Genomic DNA, 21,899 nt, shown 5'->3' with positions numbered 1-21,899 from the left:
TGAAGTTGGACAGTAAATGGATGTTCGCTGGTGGCGGCACATGTTCGGACTGTTTTGAAAGAGAGAGAGCGGGAATTATACAAGCCAATTCAGAAGAACAGTGCCCATGGAAGCATCAGTAGAAAAGACATGCAGCAGAAACAGTACATCTACGAGACAGCGAATGGAGAGAGACTGTTAGAGATGAGTCATGCATTAACCTAACTGCCCTCTTCTGAATGGAATCTAGAAGCCTGAGAGAGGTTTAGGGGTCACCGGCCCAGATGTGGGAACAACATTCCATGGTCGGACAGATTTGCGATTTGTACCGAGTGAACAACTGTTTGGAAGAAAAGTAACGCTGAGAGCGAAAGAGAAAACCAAGTTTTTTAGATGCAGAGGAAGCAATATTTGTAATGTGCTTGTGCCAAGAGATTAGAAGTCAGGGTAATCCCCAAAACAAATATATCATTTTGCCTAGAAATCGGAGTGTCACCAAAGATAAGCATAGGAGCAGAAGAATCCTTTTTGCGAGATATAAGACAAGGCTGAGTTTTAGAAAGATTTAAATCAACTAAGTTGTCTTTGCCCTACCGGAGAATTACCTAGAGATCGGCATTTAAGGAATTGGTAACGGATTTTCGAGAAGTTGAAGCTGATTGAGCAGGGCAAGGTTTCTCAAAATAGAAAGTGGAATGCCATGTGCTATCATCAGCAAAACTATGGATAGGATTTCCAGTCAATGGAAGAAGGTCTTTAATATACAAGAAAAAAAGAGTGGGGGAAATAACTAAACCTTGGGGGACACCAGCATTAGTGGAGAAGTTAGAAAACAGAGAGCCATCTACCATCACCCTCAGTGAGCGATCAGAGAGAAAACTGGATAACCAATTACAAAAAACAGTTGGCAAACCATAAGACAGAAGCTTGTTTAGAAGACCTTTATGCCAAACACGACCGAAAGCCTTTGAGATGTCAAGAGCAACTGCTTGCGTTTCACCGAACTTTTCCATTGAATTTGTCCATAAATGGGTAACATATGCCAGAATATCACCAGTGGATCGACACTGACGGAATCCATACTGGCGATCGTTGATCAGACGGAAGATTTCTAGGTAGTTTAAGAGTTGGCGATTAATTGATTTCTCCATTACTTTAGAAGGAGTAGAAGTAATTGCAATGGGACGATAATTGGATGGGAGAGACTTGTCACCCTTTTTAGGAGCTGGCTAGATATGAGAAAATTTCCAACCAGAAGGAAAAACACATTTGGAATAAGAAAGTGAAAAACGGCGGCAAAGAAGAGGGTAAGTTCAGGAGCACAGGTTTAGAGAACAAGTGGAGAAATACCATCAGAACCTCGAGCTTTCTTAGCATCAAGATTCTTCAAAATCCTTCTGACTTCCTTATGACGGAAGACCACAGGAAGCATTGAATGAAGCGTGCTGGGGATGGTGGGAGGTGTTTTACCAAGATCATTAATACACGAGTTGGAAGAAAAATGGCATGCTAGCAGGACAGCTTTATCCTTGGCTGAGTGACAACAGAACCATCTGGTTTTGACAGAGGTAAGAGCAGAGATGGGCAAAAATTGCGGCCAATAGCTTTGGCAAGAGACCAGAATGCTCGGCTACCATTAGGGCAAGAAGCAAGTTTTCAACTCTTAGCCTGTTCAAACTGTAGTTTGGACTGATTAATAACTGCTTTACAATTGTTGCGAGCTTCGGTGGAGGAAGAAAATGAACTGAAGAATTGGATACAAGCCAATTCTGATATGCAACGTTCTTCTCTTGAACAGCCTTAGCACATTTATTGGAAAACCAAGGTATAGATCAGCGATTTCCAAACTGGGAGGCGCGCCTCCTTGGGGATGCGCGAACTAGTGCAAAAGGTGGCGCGAAAAGTTTAACAGAAATGTAATTTTCATAACATAACATATATAAATAAAAAAATATATACATGAGTTTAATAAACAAAAGCAAACCTTCAAAAAAAATTGTTTCTGTTCCATCAAATGCATTGCTAGCGTCGTACCAAGTTTCTTACAGAATCGCGAAATGTAAAACACCACACACAATAGGAGAAACTAGTTTTGCCGAACTAGAAATTGCATAATTATGGATGTTTTACTTCAAGGGAGGCGCCGGGAAAATTTTACAGGTCAAGGAAGGCTTGGGCTCAGAAAGTTTGGGAAACGCTAGTATAGATAAAGGACGCGATTTTAAAGTGGAGTGTGGAATAACGGATTCTATTCCTACAAAAATAATTTCACTAACACGATCTGAGCAAACGTTGACATAAGAACTTTTGAAACAGTAATCCGACCAAGGAAAAGAAGAAAAGAAATCTCGCGGGTCATCCCGTTTTGTATTCTTGTAATGCCAAACAATACGAGGTTGGGAACAGCCATGAGATAAAGGCTCCACTGGAGAAGAGGGAATCACCAAGTTGTGACCTGAGGTGTCTAAAAAACCACTCACTTCGATCGTGTACTTAGAAGGGTTTTTTTTTTTATCGTATGATGTGAGCAATACACGAAGGAACCAGTTTTTTCCTGCTTCCTTCGTGTATCATGGCCGTGAGGTCCAACCGGAGATGCGGTACCATCGTAATATCCGAGCCCGGGGCGGGATTCGAACCCGCGACCTTTGGGTTGCCAGGCAGGCACTTGACCCACCCGGCTAGCCCGGTCGGCTTAGAAGGGTTGTTTGTGAGAAAAAGATGAAGCGTTTTGGTTGTATGGTTATGATTGTCCGATATTCCTGTAGGTAAATGATTGTTAGTTGTTTTGTTATTTAGTTTTTAGGAGCATTAGCAACTAAGGCCATGTTGCTCCGTATTTGGTGGTCACAGGCTCGAACCCCGGTCTAATCAAAAAGCGTGTGCTACGCACTGCTGGTCCTGCCCACTTGGGTACAGAGGCACCGTAGGTAAATGAACAATCTGTGCAAGGTCATTAATAATTGCAAAAGCCTCAGCATCTCGACCAGCTGGGTCGGTGTGACTAGAAAACTGAAGCCAACTGGATGAACATTGAAATCACCAAGGAAAATTACCTCACTGTTAGGAAAGTTGGACTGCAGAAAGTCAAGTTGCAAAGAGAGGAAAGTCAAAGAGCTGCAAGTGATTAGTGGAGTTGGGAGAACGGTAGAGACAACAGATGAATTCGACACAATGGGATAAAGAGATTTTAAGCCAGAGAAGATCGAAAAGAGGTGATTCCAAATTACCAAACCTCTGACAGGGCATATCGAAACGGACATATGCACGAATACCACCTTTGAGGCGAAAGGAATCATACAGCGAATAATTTGGGCAACTGAGATGAGCAGTAGCTTTATCAACCGATATCTGAGATTCTGTCAGAAAAAGCACATGGGGTTTGGCAGACTGCAAGCGAAAAAAAAAAAAAAAAAAAAAAAAACATGATAAGAGGATCACACAAAAAGTGCACACCCGATATGTGAACCTTCCCCGGACGGGACGCAGCCTCACGAGTGACTTTCTACTCAGCTGAATTCCAACCAGCCCAATGAGACCGCAGAGCTTTCTGTATATGCCAGCCATAATGGCAACCGGCGCTCTTGCTGGACCCATCTTTCTTTCCCCCTCCCTCGGCGGTAGGGGAGGAGGCAGGAGGCTATCCATCCTGACTCCTCCCCTACTCGCCAACCCAAGTTTCCTCATGGTGGGGCATGGGCATGCCCCAAGAGACACAGAACACGCGTGGAGAGGATTCAAGGAGAACCTCCCTCAGGAACCTGCTCACTACTAATCATCTAAAACCAGCGATCGCAAGAATAACCCCATGGAGATGCGGATCTTCCCATGATGAAGAGAACCACAGCCATTGCTAACAGACTAACAACGGACCTGACCAGTGTTCATAGCTGTAGGACAAATCTGGATACCAAACGCTACCAATGACAGAAGACCGACGAAGATAGAGAAACTCCAAGTTTCTGCCTCAACGGAGCCATATTGGCTCAAGGCTCTGCACTCTTTTGTGCAGTGCAATTCTTCCAGGGGAGGGAGGTGAGACTTCAGTCGTCACCTCCCTCCCCTGCCGGCTTGCTGTCTCCTCTCTTCCCTGCCACACCATTCCTTCCCTCTGGTGGGGCATGGGCATGCCTCACTGAATAATTGGGGGTCACCTACCCTATCGACCCTCTTCTTCCTATTTCACCCCCCAGCCTTCACTCTCCCCTCCCATCTCTTTCTCTTGCACAGTGTATAGCCCTACACATCCAAATTTAAAATACACCAAAAAAATTTCGCCCAACCTTTTAGGCACTTCAGAAACAGGCCTTCAGCGTCAAACCCCATATTAGCGCTTTAATGTAAGTGAATTAAAATCAACCGCGGTCGTTCCAATTTTATTTTAGGTCCTAGCCACTAAAATCCCAGGAAAGTAAGTGGCAGGTCCTGCCAGAGTACAATTGACTCAATGGTAACACCCGGCTAGCCTCCACGTGGCGAGGTATGGGCAACGTCGGGTCCCATTAGGGGCCTGGCGGCCAATAAGCCGGATAAACAATGGGCACAACATATAACACTACTCATGACCCACACACTTCTAAATCTCTGGCTTTGACAGGGTACTGTCACCGATACACAGAACATTCGCGGAGATGGGAGAAATCCCAGGAGCCGCTAGACCCTCAATATACCTCATACCCCACTGACTTATAATGGGGTCGTCTCCTCTATTGATCCCATTTCTTCTGTCTTTCTCCTCCCCCCTCCCCCAGTCTTCAGTCTCCTCTCCCTCTCTATCTGCTCGCCAGCGTATACCCCATAGGTCAAAATTTAACAGTTCCAAATTAAGTTCGCCCACATTTCAGTCTTTCAATCTAGCGTTAAACCTGGGTATTCAACCCACGCAAACGTATTTTTTTTTTAGGTCCTAGCCACTGAAATCTCAGGAAACTAGGTGGCAGGACCTGCCAGAGTAAACTACAGCTACTGGGTACCTGGTTTGCCTCCACGGAGCGAAGTGTGGGCAACGTCTCGCCTCAGCAGGGGTCTAGCGGCTAAATGGCCAGAGGAACAACGGTACGTGACATCACACACTTCAAGATCCATATACTTTTAAATCTCTGGCCTTTACAGTGAACTGTATCACACCACAATGTAAACTACGCGGAGATAGGGAAAACCCCTGGTGCCGTTTGACCCTAAACACACTTTACTGCAAGTGGAAATGGACATCGCTGAAATTAGAATTAAAACCACATATATTTATGAAATTAACCAGAAAGTGTTTGGGAGGTTTAGATCTTTTCGCAGATAAGCTTACTCTATTAGTTTGACAATTCATGGTGTATTCAATAGTAAGAAAGAGTGGGGGACATGCTGTATGAAATAATGAAATTTTTGGATATGGCGTACACATGGTAAGAATATACCCAGATCCTTGACATAAAAGCGGCCTCGACAATTCTCCCCGCATACCCACGACTCGGGCTCCCTCCAATCACTATCTGGCAGAGTAGAGGTAGCAAGATATACACTAGCTGATCCGGAAGCCTCCTAAAGAGTTAACAATAGGTTCGGTCCGATGTACTAACTAGCGGCCGGCCTGTGAACACCGTTTTAGAGCTGTACCCTCGAAATGTAAGGAAGATTGGATCTCGCCATGATGTTCATCATAACCTCAAAAGTCTTCAGTCGTACTGCATGATGGAAAAGATGAGGAAGGGTTGACCGGAACTTAGTTCTGAAGACTAAACATGGGTTTCACCACTTTGCTTATTGGAGGCACTTAAAGCCTCCAATAAGCAAAGTGGTGGTATTGCACCGGTTGATGAGTGTCATCTACCACCTAGTATTGCCTGGTAACACAGAGGGGCGGCATTCCTCCATGTTGTGTGGGCACCACACCTCGATCCCTGCTTACGTTGGTTCACACCTGGGTGATCACCCACAGTGTGCTTGCGCATAGAGGTTATACCGAGGATTACTAACAGTCCCACCATCGTGAAGGTGCAAGCAGACGATTTGGCTGTCACAGACCGTCCGGACCTCGCCGAAATTGGGTACACTTGACTTGGATGTCACCCGAATATCAGTTCCATCAGCGTTTTAGACTCCCAGGTAGCAAGTACAGCTTGTCTGGCATATCTGAGAGAATGTCTGCTGTGACAACCTCAAGGACCTATTGTTTATAACCTAATTGTTTAACCAAAAATACGCAAGATACAACATGCGGTTTATATGTTGTAAATGGTATAAAAGTGTATAATATGAGACAGATATAGTACGAGTTCCGTCGTTATGGAAAAATTTTCCTGTTGAAAGTATATACACTGCTCGACAAAATTAACAGAACCCGTACAAAACGTGGTGTAACTCGTAAAGCTTGCGATGAAGTGGGACAAAATTTGGTATGGTAGTGTACCATATAATAACGATGAAATGAGGAGACGGCGAGAAACGTCGGACAGGTAACGGAACGTTTTAGGAGCTGCATAAGAATTACCAAAAAGGTCCCATTACAGAAGTCGATAAAAGATGCTTTAAAATATGGTCACATGGCATCAGTACGACGTATGATTCCCTCCAACGGAATCATACCTAATAAGCAGGCCTGACAGCGGTGAATCATACTTGATATAAGGGTGTCTATAAGATTCTGCGGCAACAAATCCCATTCTTCCACCAGCGCTGACCTTAGTTCACCAAGGAGTTGGCTATCGGACCAACTCCTCGGTCAATTTCTTAATGTGTCACCACACTGCGTGAAACAATGTGCCACCTCCGCTTGCCACTGGCCTGCTTCAAGTCGTCCAACGGCCCGCCATATCAAAGAATCATCCAAACGACGGTGACTTGCCATCCTGAGTACTGGAGATGTGGCTATCCCACTGAGCAAGCCAAAAAATGGGAATGAAGTGATGTGGTCACAACCCTTGTTTTCATAGGCATGAATCATTTGCATAATGTGCGCCTCTGTAAGGTGGTAGATCGATTTCTATTGGATACATGATTTTGCATACCACAATGCCTATTATATCAACGTTCTGTTAATTTTGTCGAGCAGTGTATATGAAAACAACAGTAAAGTAAATGGACCCCAGTGTATGAGAGAATATCGTCAACGCAAGAAGCAGAAATTAGAAGTAAAATCCAGAGACTTCCCAACCGCCGTAAAAAAAAATGCAGCCCAATTTATGAAAGAATATCGCCAATGTAAGTTGTCGATATTCTTTCATTAATTTTGTGCTATGGACACGGACAAATTATAAACGTACCCGTCAATGTAGATACAATGGTTCATCAATTACATAGAGAATTAGATAATGATCATGCCATCAATGTACACTTTAAAAGAAAACTTGTAACATAAATATTTGTATCTAGAAAGGTGTGTCAAAAAAAAAAAACTGTTAAGGCATGGTTGCGATAATTGATAAATTCACCTTTATATAAAATTTATGGTATTAAGGTCACAGATGATTTTTCTCAATGATAAAAGCGAAGAAAAAAATCCACGGAATCACGGGATGAGACATTCGAACCAGCTGAACATGACGACGAATCGTTGTTAATACAACAGCAAACATCAGTATTGGTCAGAGGAAAAGTATTTGTGCATCGCACCGGGTCAGAGATCTTCCCAAACGAGGAGTTTACTATTTAATGAAAACGCGAAGAAACTTTCACTTCCGGATGAGATCGTGACACCATAACTGTTGTAATAATAATAAATAAAAAATCTGTATTTTTATTTATTACAATTATCATGATGTCACGATCTAAAGACGTTTTCAACGCCTCCCGGATTATGTATGTACCTGGTACACAATTTTTTTTAAAGATATTATATAAAATATATAATGATATAAAATATTATCAACGATAATTTTTTTTTTAAATTCAATGATATTAAAAGAAGGAGATCTGATGATTTACTTAAGAAGTACAGGGCAACGTTGGAAAAAATTGGGAGTTAGGATTAAATTTGAAAGTATGTGCAATTCCAACGTGCATGCACAACAGGGGGGGGGGGATACGTGTTGACCTTGTCAACCAATTCAGCCCTAGAGAGAATTGTGCAAATCTTATGGGGTAAAATTTTTCACAGCGCGGTCTGAGCTTGTTAACAGGGGAAACTGTTTTTCAGGGATGGGTTACACTTGACAAAAGAGGTGGAGGAATATTTGCTGATGCTAACGAGGCAGTGATAGACGGATCGGAAAACTGCTTGCTTGCTGGAATACACAGACTAATAGATCTGCAGAGGTGGAAGTGATTCTTGCACTGCTTCTACTGTAACAGTCTGGTGTACCAGAGTTGCCCCTGATCGTAATCGGCGAAAAATGGATTCTATACAACGGCTCATGCTTCTCACTATTACCAGAGCATGTCGGACAGTCAGCTCCCCTGCTTTGCAGGTGTTAGCTAGCTTTATGCCCCCTCTATTTGGAGGTCATTAAGAGAGGTCTGTATCACAAACTACGGAAGAGTATTCCAGTTGAGGTGTGTGGCATAGTACCAGATCTTGCTAATAACCCCAAAGAGGAAAAGAAAAGAATAATGTAAATACTGATTAGAACATGGCAGGAATCATGGGAAATCACCACTAAAGGGTTAATTACTAAAACATATTTCCCGTCGGTTACTTTCACTTGCCTTAATCCTCCTCCTGCTCCTCCTCCACCCTGGTATTCACCAGGCCTGCCACTTTCCTGTTAATTGGCCACGGTCCTTTTAAGGAAAAGCTAACTTCACTTGGAATGGAGGACAACCCTCTTTGCCCATGCGGAGACATCGAGAATTGGAGCTATATAATGTACAGTGCCCAAATTATGAAAACCACTGAGTGAGACTCATCACAACGATCCAAGAATTTCCGGAGAACAGGGAACACTTACTTATCATGGACGAGCAACAATACATAGCGTTTACAGAATTTTCCCAGTCTTTGACACTAGGAAAACTCTGCTACGGAACTAATCTTACTATTAGTTCTAATTAACTTACTATTATACTAATCTTAATCCCAAGATAACATGCTGCTAAAACCAACCTCGTTAAAGATCCTTTCCTTACCTCGACTAACCCTATTTCCCTGTACTCTCAAAGAAACTATCTCCGACAACCAAAAAACTCCTCATGAGGTAGGACCTACTGGTTGATACTACACCTGTAACGTGCGATTGATTTGCAAACCCCATGTGTGTAGGATTTCCAGCTGGCACTAAACTTCTAGTGCGTGATCGTTAAGATGAACTTCTAACTCCTTCCGGGGTAGGATAAACTGCTAACCCTTCAGGACAGGATTAATAACCGCCATATGGGCAAAATGGAGATCACCTGGGAGCGCCTGTCTCCCAGAGCCTACCTTAGGCCCAGGCAAACTAAGCATGTCCCTAGGGCCCGTACTTTGAGGGGGTCCGTAAATGGCAATGGACACAGCCAAAATCGGTAATATCCAGTAGTGTAACGACGAGCATGAGTGCTCGTGTTCCTTATAAATTTTTTTGCAAATAAAATATACTTTCAAATTGTAATGTAGCTTCTAGTCAAAATGCGCGTGTCGCCGATATGTTCAGATTTGTATATACTGTATTTCCTTAAAAATATATGCAGATTTATTTGCCTTACATTTTTATATTGATTGTGTAATCCTAATTTTCCGAGTGTCCTATGCCCTATTTTTTTTTACTATTAAAGTAGGGCGCTTCATAATAAACATTTTTACAGGGGCCCCAAAAAAAAAAAAAAAAAAACTTTTGCCTAGGGCTCGCATATCCTAAAGTTAGGCCCTGCTGTCTCCCACCAAACAAAACAAAACAAAAAAAAAAAAAAAAAACACACACACACACATCTCTAATGTTTTTTTTTTTTTTTTTTTTTTTTTTTTAACATTGCCTCCGTCCGGAAAGTTCAGGCACCATGGTAGAGACCAGCCAGAGAATGATCGGCAGCTTGGTTCATCTCCCAGTGGTGGTGGCGGGCAACGTAGAGTCCCACTACGGCCAAGAGCAGCCAGAACACAACCCAACACAAACACAATACTATACATACACTGCACATATTTCTGGAATTTACAGAGTTCTGTATACCATACAAGAGCACTGATGGCGTAGTTGTGGAAAATCACCGGTGACGCTTTACCTAAACCTATGCTTCGATTGGAACATGCAGCAGCCTGGGAAGCAAGGTGTCAGGAATTTCAAGTCTTGCTGTAGATCGTCATGGAACAAATAAATACGTGGGCTGCATCAGGGGGAGTAAGAGTAAGTACATGTATATTTGCATGTACACTAAAGCTAGGAGCGCCGTAAATAAATTTAATGAATTTGAAGTATTGATTGAGTCAACGAATGCAGACATTGTAGGAATATTTGAGGAATCACTCACACATAAGTGATGTTGAATTTGAATATGGGGAGTACAATGTATAGAGGAAGGACAGACAAGACGGGGGAATCATATTCTTAGTTAAGAAGCATGTTTAATCTAAAGCAGTGCATCAAGTCGACATGGGTGGCCAATGCAATGTTGAGTCAGTTTGGTGTGACATACTCATTGGGAAAACGAAAATGAGGAGTGTACTATGGGCCTAATGACTGTGTTCAGTATACCAAACAACTATAAAAAGAAATAGCATAGGCAAGTAAATCAGAATGCCTTATAATGGGAGATTTTAACTTTCCAGATGTTGACTAGAATTAGGTGGTTGGTCACTCGCACACTAGAAAAAATTTTGGGGATTTACTGGATGACTGTTTTCTACAGCAGCATTTAGAGAGGCAACAGAAGGAAGCAATATTCTTGATCTGTTAAATCAGCAGAGATTGATTCTTCATGCATTAAAGATGTGCAAGTAAAATATTTACTTGGTAGAAAATGAAAACAGTATACTAATGTGGAATTTACTTAAAGACATAACTACTGTCGAGAGTAAAGGGAAAAGTTTTTGCTTTCCTAAGGGTGACTACAGTGGTCTCACACAGTTTTAAACTCTATGCAACGGGATCAACTGATGATGTTACCAACAACAAATTATAAATGGGAAGCAGTCAGGAAAGTAATCATAGAAGCTACTAGGCATTTCATACCAACAAAGAAATACTATTCAATGTTAGACCAAATGGGTGTCGATGAACTGATGAAACTGGTGGAAGAGAAGAAAAGTGCATGGGATGCACATAAATTACCAGGTGATACAGAAGCCAATAGCAGATATAAAGTACTATACTCTGCAATGAAATCAAAAAGGAGATTAGGTAAGCTAAGACAGATTGCGAGAAGTCTCCAGCAAAGATCAGCAGCAAAGCCTTCTTTTTTTTAAACATATTAACAGTAGAAAGAAGGGGCTGAATCACATTGGGTCACTTGATGTCAGTGGTTTAACTGTTGATGACCCTACTCAGGTTGCTATAAACTGAATATGTAAGAGCATTTTACATCTACATTCACACACGAGAAATTCTTTAGGAAAGCGGATGCCACAAGTTTTTCGAACTCTCATGGGGGAGCTAAGTGATTTTGTGATAACTGAAGGGATGTTCTTGTTGTTGTTATTTGGTTTTTAGGAGCATTAGCAACTAAGGCCATATTGCTCCGGGGATATGCAGTTGTCATTCCCTGACCTTTCCGCATCCTCCGTATTTGGTAGCTCACGGGCTCGAACCCCGGTCTAATCAAGAAGCATGTGCTAAGCACTGCTGCTCCTGCCCACCCGGCTACGGAGGCGCCCTAACTGAAGGGAAAGTGGAAGAGAAATTGTTGACGTTAAACATAAAAAAGGTGCCTTGGGTGGATGGGATCTATCCAATTATATTAAGGGAGGCAGCAAAGGGGATAAGCAAACCTTCGGTCATAATTATGAGAGCATATTCGGATTCAGGGGAGGTTCCTGTGAACTGAAAATGTGCGAATGTATCTCCAATTCACAAGGGAGGGATCAAAAATCTGTTAGATTAACAGATTTTTGTTCTGTACCAGAGAAAATTATGGATTACAGGAGTAATGCAGGACCATCTAAACAGGAATGCAATTATACTGCAGTTACAGCATGAATTTTTAAGGTGCTGTCTTGTCTGACTAATATGAATGGATATTGTGATGCAATAACAAAGGAGAGGATGCAAAAAAAAAAAAAAAAAAAATTGATATTATATACTTGAATTTCAGGAAGGCTTTTGATACTGTTGCACATAAAAGACTGCTGTACAACCTGAAATGTGGTGGTGGTAGTAGTAGTAGTGGCATGTGATGTAAGAAAGCAAGTGTATGAGCTTATGCAGCATCAGCCAAAAAAAAAAAAAAAAAAAAAAAATCACACCATTCCCTCCAAATGCCTGTCCAGTTCCTCCTTAAATTTATTCAACCCATCAACTTCCACAATGACAGATGGAAGTTTGTTCCAGCAATTAACGACCCGCTGGCTAAAGGCAAATTTCCGCACATCTATTCTGCTTCTGTCTTTTCTTAATTTGAATTTATGCCCCCTTAGTTTCGTAATCTGAGCAAGTCGAAGGATCCCATCAGAATTCAGCGTGCTCAACCCATTCAAGGCCTTATACACCTCAATCAGATCACCGCGCAGGTGCCTAGTCTCCAGCCACTGCAATTTGCAGAACTTAAGCCTCTCTTGGTAAGATGATCCCTTCATTCCCCTCACCAATCTTGTTGCCCTTCTCTGTACACGCTCAAGCAAATCTACATCCTTCCTAAAATGAGGCCTCCAGACCTGTACGCAGTACTCAAGGCGTGGCCTCACCATTGCCTTATACAGAGGGACAATCACCTCCTTTTCCCTGCTAGCAAAATTCCTATATATCATTGACAAAACCCCATGACCTGCCCTGGCAGCCTGTCTGCATTGCTCAGAAAACTTCATATCTGCCTGCACAATTACTCCCAGATCTTTTTCACTTTCTACCACCTTAAGTGTAGTACCACACAGTTGGTACTTTTCTCTCGGGTTACTTCTACCCATATGCAGTACTTTGCATTTGTCAAGGTTAAACTTCAGTTGCCTCTCCTTGGCCCATCTGCCCAAATTATCTATATCCTGTTGCAGTAGCACACTGTCATTAACAACCCTGCCAACCTTTTGTATCATCTGCAAACTTTGACACTAAGCCTGATATACCTTCATCAATATCATTGATAAATATACGAAACAACAGTGGACCCAACACCGAACCCTGTGGGACTCCACTAATAACATTAGTCCACGAAGAGCAGCACCCATTGATTACCACCCTCTGTCTTCTCCCACTCAACCATCCTTTTATCCATTGTAGCAACTTACCCTTAATACCATTCTGCTCCAATTTGTACAATAGTCTTTCATGTGCAACAGTGTCAAAAGCTTTCCTGAAATCCAAATAGATGATATCAAAATTATTTTTTGCATCCAGTTCCTTTGTAACCACATCATAATAACCAATCAAATTTGTCAGACAAGACTTTCCCTTAACAAACCCATGCTGTGTCTGAATTATTGCTGCAGTCTTGTCTAGATGATCCTGCAATGCATCTTTAACCAGTGACTCCATTATTTTACCCGGAACAGAAGTCAAACTAACTGGTCTGTAATTACTCGTGTCACCCTTCGATCCCCCTTTATGAATCGGGGATACATTTGCACATCTCCAGTCCGTGGGAACCTCCACTGAGTCCAAGGATGTTGTAATAATTATGGCTAAGGGTTTGCTTAGTTGCTTTGCCCCCTCCTTTAATATAACTGGATAGATCCCATCCACCCCAGGTGCTTTTCTTATGTTTAACTTCAACAATTTCTCCTCCACTTAGCTCTCAGTTATTACAAAATCAAGGTTAAACTTCAGTTATCGAAGGTTATCAAACATAAAATTTGATAACCTTCTGCCCAAACCTTAATAATTCCTCATGTGTGAATGTAGATGCAAAATAGTCATTCAGTTTGTTTGCTATCTGAGCAGGATCATCAACAGTCGAACCATCAATGTCAAGTGGACCAATCAGCTTCATCCCCTTTCTTTCAGGAAGGGGATGAAGCCTTGGATACCCCAGCACAGGAGGTCAAAGGTAAAAACTCAAAAATACAACTGTCCCAGAAGGAAATCAATAATAAGTAACGGCCATTTTTAACGTTAATGGCATCGAAAATAATCGCAAATCATAAAAATTAGATTTTCATTTAGCATTGCGCTATTCCTTGTGAGACAGTCCCAAACAAAAAAAAAAAGGTGCCAACGCACTCACCACCACTTCTTCTAACTAAGGGACGTATTTTCACTAAAGGGGGGGGGGGGGGTCTAGAAATCACAAATGTAAAGATAAAACCCAGAGAACTAAAAATCACGTCAACACAGAATCCAATAGTCATGAGGTAGAGGAAGGAAATGCCGTAGAAGGAAGAAAGGGACAGTTGTTCCTTCAACTCACACACAAAATCTCATATATTCCTCGAATAGGCAACGCTTCCCCAGTAGAGAAGACTGTTGTTACCCATTCGAGGAAACTCAGCTCCTTCAACTCACACACAAAGCTCATATATTCCTCGAATAGGCACCGCTTCCCCAGTGGAGAAGACTGTTGTTACCTATTCGAGGAAACTCCGGACACCATCAAGCTACCCCTGGTGCCGTTTCAGGGCTATTTGGCCCCTCTTCGGTGAGTAGGTACCCGAGCGATGCAATGATGACAAAACAGTTATGAAGTATAACTCCACAATATGAGAGATGCCTGATGGTGTATAATATAAATTAATTCGAAGTAGTGCAATATCATGGCAACTCGTTATGAAGATATCCACAATATGAGATTTAACTTAAATAATGCCGCCTTTGCATATTTGTGTTAATTCAGAGTTTAGCTGCGTACTAATATGATGCGTTTGCACTAACTTGTACGATCCACCACTGCCCAACAAATAAGTCCGAGAAGCATATCCTGTTCCGTGATATAACAGCGTGCAATGAAACTCTGCACAAGAAATTATGAACACTTTTATAACATTATAATCAATCTAAAATAGATATATCTTTCTTTTTCGACATAATAACCAGAATATTGGGAACATAATCCTGATTTATATTTTTCTCCTCTGAAAGGATGGATCAAATCAAGTTGTATTTGACACATCGAAAGGTGCCGTCCTCCCTCCAGATCAAAGTAAAGAAATGGGCAGAGTATTCTTGGTCCAGGTAAGACATCATTTTTTAGGTATTTAGAATTATTCTAATATGAAAATTTATTGATGCAGTAATGCGTTTCAGTTCTCAGTCGTTTTAATCTAACGGTTGCAAACACACTTACTCGCCTTAGGAGTAATTGCAGTCGGACAGGTTTTCTGAATAGTGCAGACAGGGTGCTATAACAGGTCAATTCATGGGGGTCTGTTAATGTACAGGAATTTTACCATCGAAACATTGAGCAGATTATTCCTTTGTATAAAGCAAAGGCTAGACCTCGTCATGAATACTGCAAACAGGTTCGGAAACATCAACGTTGGAAAGAGATGGACCTGTTAAAAGTAGTATATAAAAGAGCAACAAGATTAGTTATAAGCACATAAAGGTATTTTCTTACCAGAAGTGGCTTGATTTCTGTAAGGTACAATGCTTGGAAATAGAGTATCAAGTGGTGACTTGATTGAAACCTTTACAGCTTTAAGAAATGAGTTTTTCAGATGGCATATGCAGAGTAAGCAAAATTTGTAATGTGCTTATGTCAAGTGATTAGAAGTCGGGTATAGATATATGATCTTGCCTAGATCTTGGCCATATAGATATGTAAAGTGTCAAGTGTAATGAGGGTCAAACGGCACAAGGGGTTTCCCCCATCTCCGCGTTGTTTTCATTGTGGGTGAACCAGTTCGCTGGGAAATGCCAGAGATTTAAAAGTGTATGGATATTGTATATATGTAGTGTCATGTACCGTTGTTCATCTGGTCGTTTAGCCGCTGTACCCCTACTGAGGCCCAACGTTGCCCCACTTTCGCCCCGTGGAAGCAGACCAGGAAACACCAGTAGACTAAGATTTACTCTGGCAGGTCCTGCCGCTTAATTTACTGAGATTTCGGCGGCTAGGACCTAAAAGAAAAAAAAGAAGAAAAAAAAACATTTTAACATAATTTGTGTTTATCTTTGATTTCTTGCCTAGAAATCAAAGATAAACACAATCTGGATTTACCAAGACGCGCTGGCGCAGTTGCTTCAGGATCTGAAGGTCGCGGAGGCTCACAGAATTACTATTAGTCGAGGGACTTCCGCGACCTTGGGGCATCTAGGTGAGTAATTTTTAGATGCAATTTGCTGTGCATTTTGATATGATATGTTGGCATTTAAAGAGTAGTGGTCGCAAGTTTCGCGTAGTATTCAAGTTCATATAACAAAATCCCGCGAACACAAGACTATGTTCCCTTCTGCTGAAGCTAGATTCGTACAAATCCAGTGACTTGTTCGGGTATCAGAGTGCCACGGCCATTGAACCTACTGTTTCTGTTGGGCACAGTATTGTCATGTACAAGTGGTAGAGTGATAGCTCGCGATCGATCTATGCGGCAATGACTGACCTAAATTCAGTGAGCCTATCACTGAATTAGGTTTCTTGTGCCCCAGAATGTTTCTGTTTGTAGCATTAGTATATCCATGCAGTGAAAGGAAACCACAGGCTTTTGCTGAACCGGACAAACAAAAACAAAAAAAAAAAAAAAAAAAAGAAAGAAAGAAAACGGTAGATAGACAAGAAAACGGTGGGCAAACAAAGAAAACAACAAAACGGTAGATAAGAAAATACAATTTATGCACTTCCCTCCTCATGTAATTAACTATCCAGATAACCTATGATTTTGTTCAAACTGTCAGCTCAACTATCTGCGGAGGCAACTTGTTTCAGCAGTCAACAACTCCCTGCCTAAAAGAAAACTTCCAACAATCTGGTCTAAACCTCTTTTTTCAGTAAATTGAATTTATGGCTCTTTGTTCTGTAATTCTTTATAACAGTGAATTTTCCGCCTTCATTCATTTTACTAACCCCTCTCAGAGCCTTATAAACGTCAATCAGGTACCCTCTAAGGTAGTGTGTTTCCCCAACTTTTTCAGTCACAGAACACTTTATCTCACAATATATTCACGGAACACTTTTCATCTCGCAATATATTTGCGGGACACCTACAAAACACAAGTTTAGCGGGAGCCAAAGAACTGTCTGCTAATATTTTGTTACATACGACGCACATCAGGAGCATCCTCATTTCCAACACATATAAAGCCGAAATTCAAATAATTGTCATCATACTTTCGTTTTGGTGTTTTATTCGTTGGTTCCTGTTTCTTCACTTCGGATTTTTGGGGAACAAAAGGCTGCGATTGTTCATCTTCACTTTGAAGTGTTACAATATTGTGTCCGTTTTCATCGACCACAGTTGCAATACTAGAAGTACTTGCTTCTCGTTTTAAAGTTCCTTTTTTCAACCACAAATTCATGATCATTTAGTTTAATAATAACTAGGGGGCTTTTCCCCCTGCTCATTGCGCTCGCTTCTTTTGATAAAATAAAATACTTACAGATGCTTTCGACTCTGCGTGTGTCTTCCTCAACTATGAATACGTTACGATAGATATATAATATCGGTTTAGATGCACCATAGAAAACTCTTAAAGAAAAACTACGATCGTAGTGTGAAAGGCATAATTTCATCTGTACCTCATATTGTGCTCATCCTTCGCAACGAGTTACCAAGTATTGCACTACCTCGAATAAGTAACGCTTCACTAATAGAGAAGACTATTGTCACTTATTCTCGGTGAGCACCACCTCCACCACGGCACCGTTTCAAAGCTAGTTGGCTTTTCATCGGTGGGTGCCTTTCACACTACTTGAAGAGTTGTCTATGGTGTATCTACACCGATATTATATAGAATCTTAAACTCTTAAGATATTACGCCTTGTTGCATTTAGTTTATTTAAATAAATACGTTACATATGGAAATCAAGAATGGTACCGAGTGGTCAAGTTAGATAAACACAGTGCGTGACCACGCTTAATTAGAGGCCTGTTTTACCACAGTAAAACAAGCTTCTGTTACATATTTTAGTATTTTTACGTATTACCACGTAACCAGCTGAATAAATTTACATTGGCTGAATAAATATCACTAGGAGGAAAATTATTTTAATGTATAGAAAGATACTTCGAAATACTGATAATTATCAAAAAAAATTTATACAAGGTAAGTTTAGTTATGATATCGGTAGCTTCCCCCTCTCCTTCCACCCATGTACCCCAAACTAAATAGCATAGGAATAACATATTATATCACTACACTGCTACTTTTTTCGTAGATGGAACGCATACTTCTCTATGCAAAAGCCCGCCAAAATAAAGTGTTCAGCGGTCTATTTGATTATTAATCTATGCCAGTATGTTAATAACTGAAAAAAAAATAATGTTAAAAATTATAATGATACAAAAGTGGTGTACGCTACAAACATGCAAAATTTATTTATTTTATTTTTTTAATTATTAATTACGATTTTTCACGGAAATTGTGTTCCACGGAACACAATTTGGTAAAACGCTGCTCTAAGGTGCCTGGTTGTCAAGCTTTTTGTAGCCCATTTTACTGTAGTAGCTGGCATTTTACTTGCCAGAAGGAATCGGTTGTGCTCAATTAGTTGATCCTTAGATGAACGTAATAAGCATGAAGGCTCCGTACCGTGTATTGGGGATCTGCTGTGCAGATGCCATTGCTTGGCGGGTGGCGCCTACACATAATAAATAAATAAAAATGGATTGAGGATCTAAGATAACACATCGCTTTGTAGCTTTGTCCAATTTCCAATGGATTCGTTTGTACCACCTCTTCTGGCTGATGCTTATTCAGTCAGTGAAAGTACATGGATTTTTTCGATGAACCTCAAGAATTCTAATGAGGGATGATTCGAATGGAGTTAAGTTCGGTAACAGAAGGCCGTGTTTGAGTCATGAAGGATAAAATTTATGCAACCAAGGTGGGTTGTTGATTTAAGACGCCTTTAGAAAGTGGATTGCCTTGTAACTCAGAATTACGTTCAAGAAGGTTGTTAATCGTTGTTGTCACCAATTTGGTTTAAAGCATGGATAAACTAGATAACGGTTCTCGTTGCCTGAAGAAGAGAAACAGTGACCACTATGCTGCCAAACTATTTAAGTGTTTCTATTTAACTGTTCCTTTAATTGCAACGTTTTCAACTAAACAGATTTATTCTTTCACGTGGTAGATAAGTAATGCTTTCATTCCCATACTGTAGTATTCCTATTTTAAAGCAGGTGCTACCTTGACAAAGGCTGACAGAATTCCTAAATCCTTACTGGCAACCATGAGCTGAGCAGAATTGTAAGTGGGAAGTAAGATAGAACTCTGATCTTAGGAGGGAAAAACCTTGATTTACTTGTTATATGTGTATTCCTTCTTGAAAAATAACTACTTTGATGAATGAATAATCACGGTGCATGCAGTAGTTCTGAGAATTCTGAAGTACACTTGCAACACTTCAATTATTATAACAAGATTGAGACTTGATAAATAAATTATACAAATAAATGATCCTTGTATTTTCGGGAACACATCCGAAAACAGTCGTCCCAACAGCACAGAACTCATATTTTGAGAGCAAAATGTTTATACCACATTTCATCCAAGAGTCTTCTGCATTTACTCACATACTTAGTATATCTATTTTAGAGAAGAAAATCAAGGTTAAAATCCTGATTCGACATAATTTTCCTGTGGTCACTAAATGCAAAAATTCCAACAAGGAAACGATATAGGCAGACATTTGTACTGCCGTCCAACTTCAGTAAATCATGTTTGTGTTATTCCCTCTTGACCTTTCCTCTTCCCAGGTAATAAACATGCCGGACCTCATCAAAAATGTAGTTTTATTGCTAGTTTAACGCTAAAAGCAGCATCATTACCATAATCTCGGGAAACGTTAAAATAAGCATTATTTGTGGTTTATTCTCTTGTATTTTCCTTATTACTCCACAAAAGGATCTAGAAGACACCATTCCAGGATTGCAGGAAAGGCAACCTCTGTAAATGTGCAGCAAGCTTTTCTAAAATTCTTACTAAAAAAGATTATACCATGTGAAACTGTGAAGGGGCTGCAATCAGTTTAAGTGAACCAGATTAGGATGCATGACAGCTACATTTGCCTTAAACAGAATCGTTCGCGAATGACTATATATATATAAAAAATAAATAAATAAAAAAGATGATCAATGAACAGAACAAAAGATTCAGTGCGAAAGTTGAATTAGAGTATAAATAAATGTTATCTCACCTGGATGTATCACGTAATTTCCCGCATCTCAAAATTGTTTACATTCCATCATTGAGATTACTTTAACATTTGATTACTTTAACATTGAGATTTTTGTCAAATACGAATGCTGTTCGGCATATATCGCAAGTTATTACGTTAAACTTGGACAGATTAATGTTTTAATCAGCTAACTGCGTCACATCAAGTGGTGAATGCATAATAATTTGATTTCAACAGCCTATTACCATTTCAATTTCAATTTCAGCAGCTCTCTTTCTTAACATGCTATTACATGTGGTGTTTGATTGTTGTACAGAACTCAAGCAGTCGACGAAACCGAATTACTTGGCATGTTACCAGAACGTCTACGAGCCGAAATTGCCATCCACGTCCACCTGGATATTCTTCGTAAGGTAAGTGATCTAAAAGGATTCTTGGATACGTTTAATGAGTAATTTAGCAAGGCTCTGTGTTTATATATAATAGTTTTTCGGCTTTTAAATGAGCGCTGCTTACTGAATACCGAGGGCAATGTACTTAAATAGAATGGCTGTTCAAGATATGCTGAAAATGATTATTTTAAATTAAAAACAGTTATCACTAACATTCCAAGTTCTAATATAATCAAGTATTCATCTACAGTAATTTATAAGCTTGACGTAGCCCAGTGGTCAGAAGCGAGAGTGCATAGCACGCGTTCCTTGAGTGGACCGGGGTTCAAGCCCGTGACTACTAAATACGATAAATATTTGTATTGAAGATTTATTGTAAACTCTACTGACTTGGTTGTCGTACCGGAGTATAAATTTATTTTAAAAATAATAATAAATTCGCTGCAACAAGTGTCGGACTCTTAGGTATCCGCGCATGTACAGACGCAATCGTAAATTATATCTGCTTTCAAGTTGCCAACAAATGTATTATGGACATACACCAATGAACTAAAACATTATGACCAGCGAGTCGTTATGCAAATCGAAGCAACACTCAGTATCAAGTGTCTAAAAAAGTGGTGTAGCGCAACTCAGTAAAGGAGTTCAGTATCAGGTGTTTTTTATACCGTGTCCCGACACGCGCACATACTGAGCTCCGTTAATCAGTGTTACTCTTATTCTTCAGACGGGAAAGGCAGCGGACTTAAGCGAGTTTGACAAAGACCAAATTGTAATGGCCAGACGACTGGGTCAGAGCATAACCGAAACGACACGGCTGATGTCGTTTCGGTTATGCTCTGACCCATTTCTCAATGGTATTCATTGAGAAACGTCTAAGATCGTGTGGCTGTGATCGTCTAGGATCGACATTATATTGCTGTCGTCTAGGATCGACATTATATTTCTGTCGAGGCTTCAAACCAAATACAATAGCGCGGTGGTCGCTATTCACAAGGTTTGGAATAACATCCCAGTCAGATAGAATTTCATCTATTTTAACCGTGGTAAGAGTGACATCTATGTTTGATTCGCCATTCACAGTAGAGAATGTGAACGGCTTGTGAGACAAGTTTTGCACACTTAAGTTGTAGGATGAAATTAAATCCTCCAGAGCTAATCCTCTAGGGTCGGTAAAACCGCTGTGCCAGAAGTTGGATCTGGCATTTAAATCCGCTGTTATTAAAGATTTTTAGAAGCGAAATTAGTACATATATTGTCCAAACGATG

General features: G+C 40.6%; 1 protein-coding gene across 1 annotated transcript in view; it reads left to right on the top strand.

Annotated features, from left to right (window-relative positions):
• LOC150084713 (cyclic nucleotide-gated channel alpha-3-like) overlaps positions 1–21,899 on the top strand; it is a 100,136-nt gene that overhangs the window by 62,852 nt on the left and 15,385 nt on the right. Inside the window, exons 12-13 of the mRNA XM_090376328.1 lie at positions 15,039–15,131; positions 20,555–20,651. Of these exons, the coding sequence (XP_090232454.1) occupies positions 15,039–15,131; positions 20,555–20,651 (190 nt within the window). The remainder of the gene's footprint in view (positions 1–15,038; positions 15,132–20,554; positions 20,652–21,899) is intronic.

This window comes from Mastigoproctus giganteus, chromosome 6 (assembly GCF_048544385.1).
Source record: "Mastigoproctus giganteus isolate SK-2022 chromosome 6, ASM4854438v1, whole genome shotgun sequence".
In the NCBI taxonomy this organism is placed as follows: Eukaryota; Metazoa; Arthropoda; class Arachnida; order Uropygi; family Thelyphonidae; genus Mastigoproctus; species Mastigoproctus giganteus.
The sequence above is the reverse complement of the archived record's forward strand: the minus strand, read 5'-3'. Positions and strand labels throughout refer to the sequence as shown.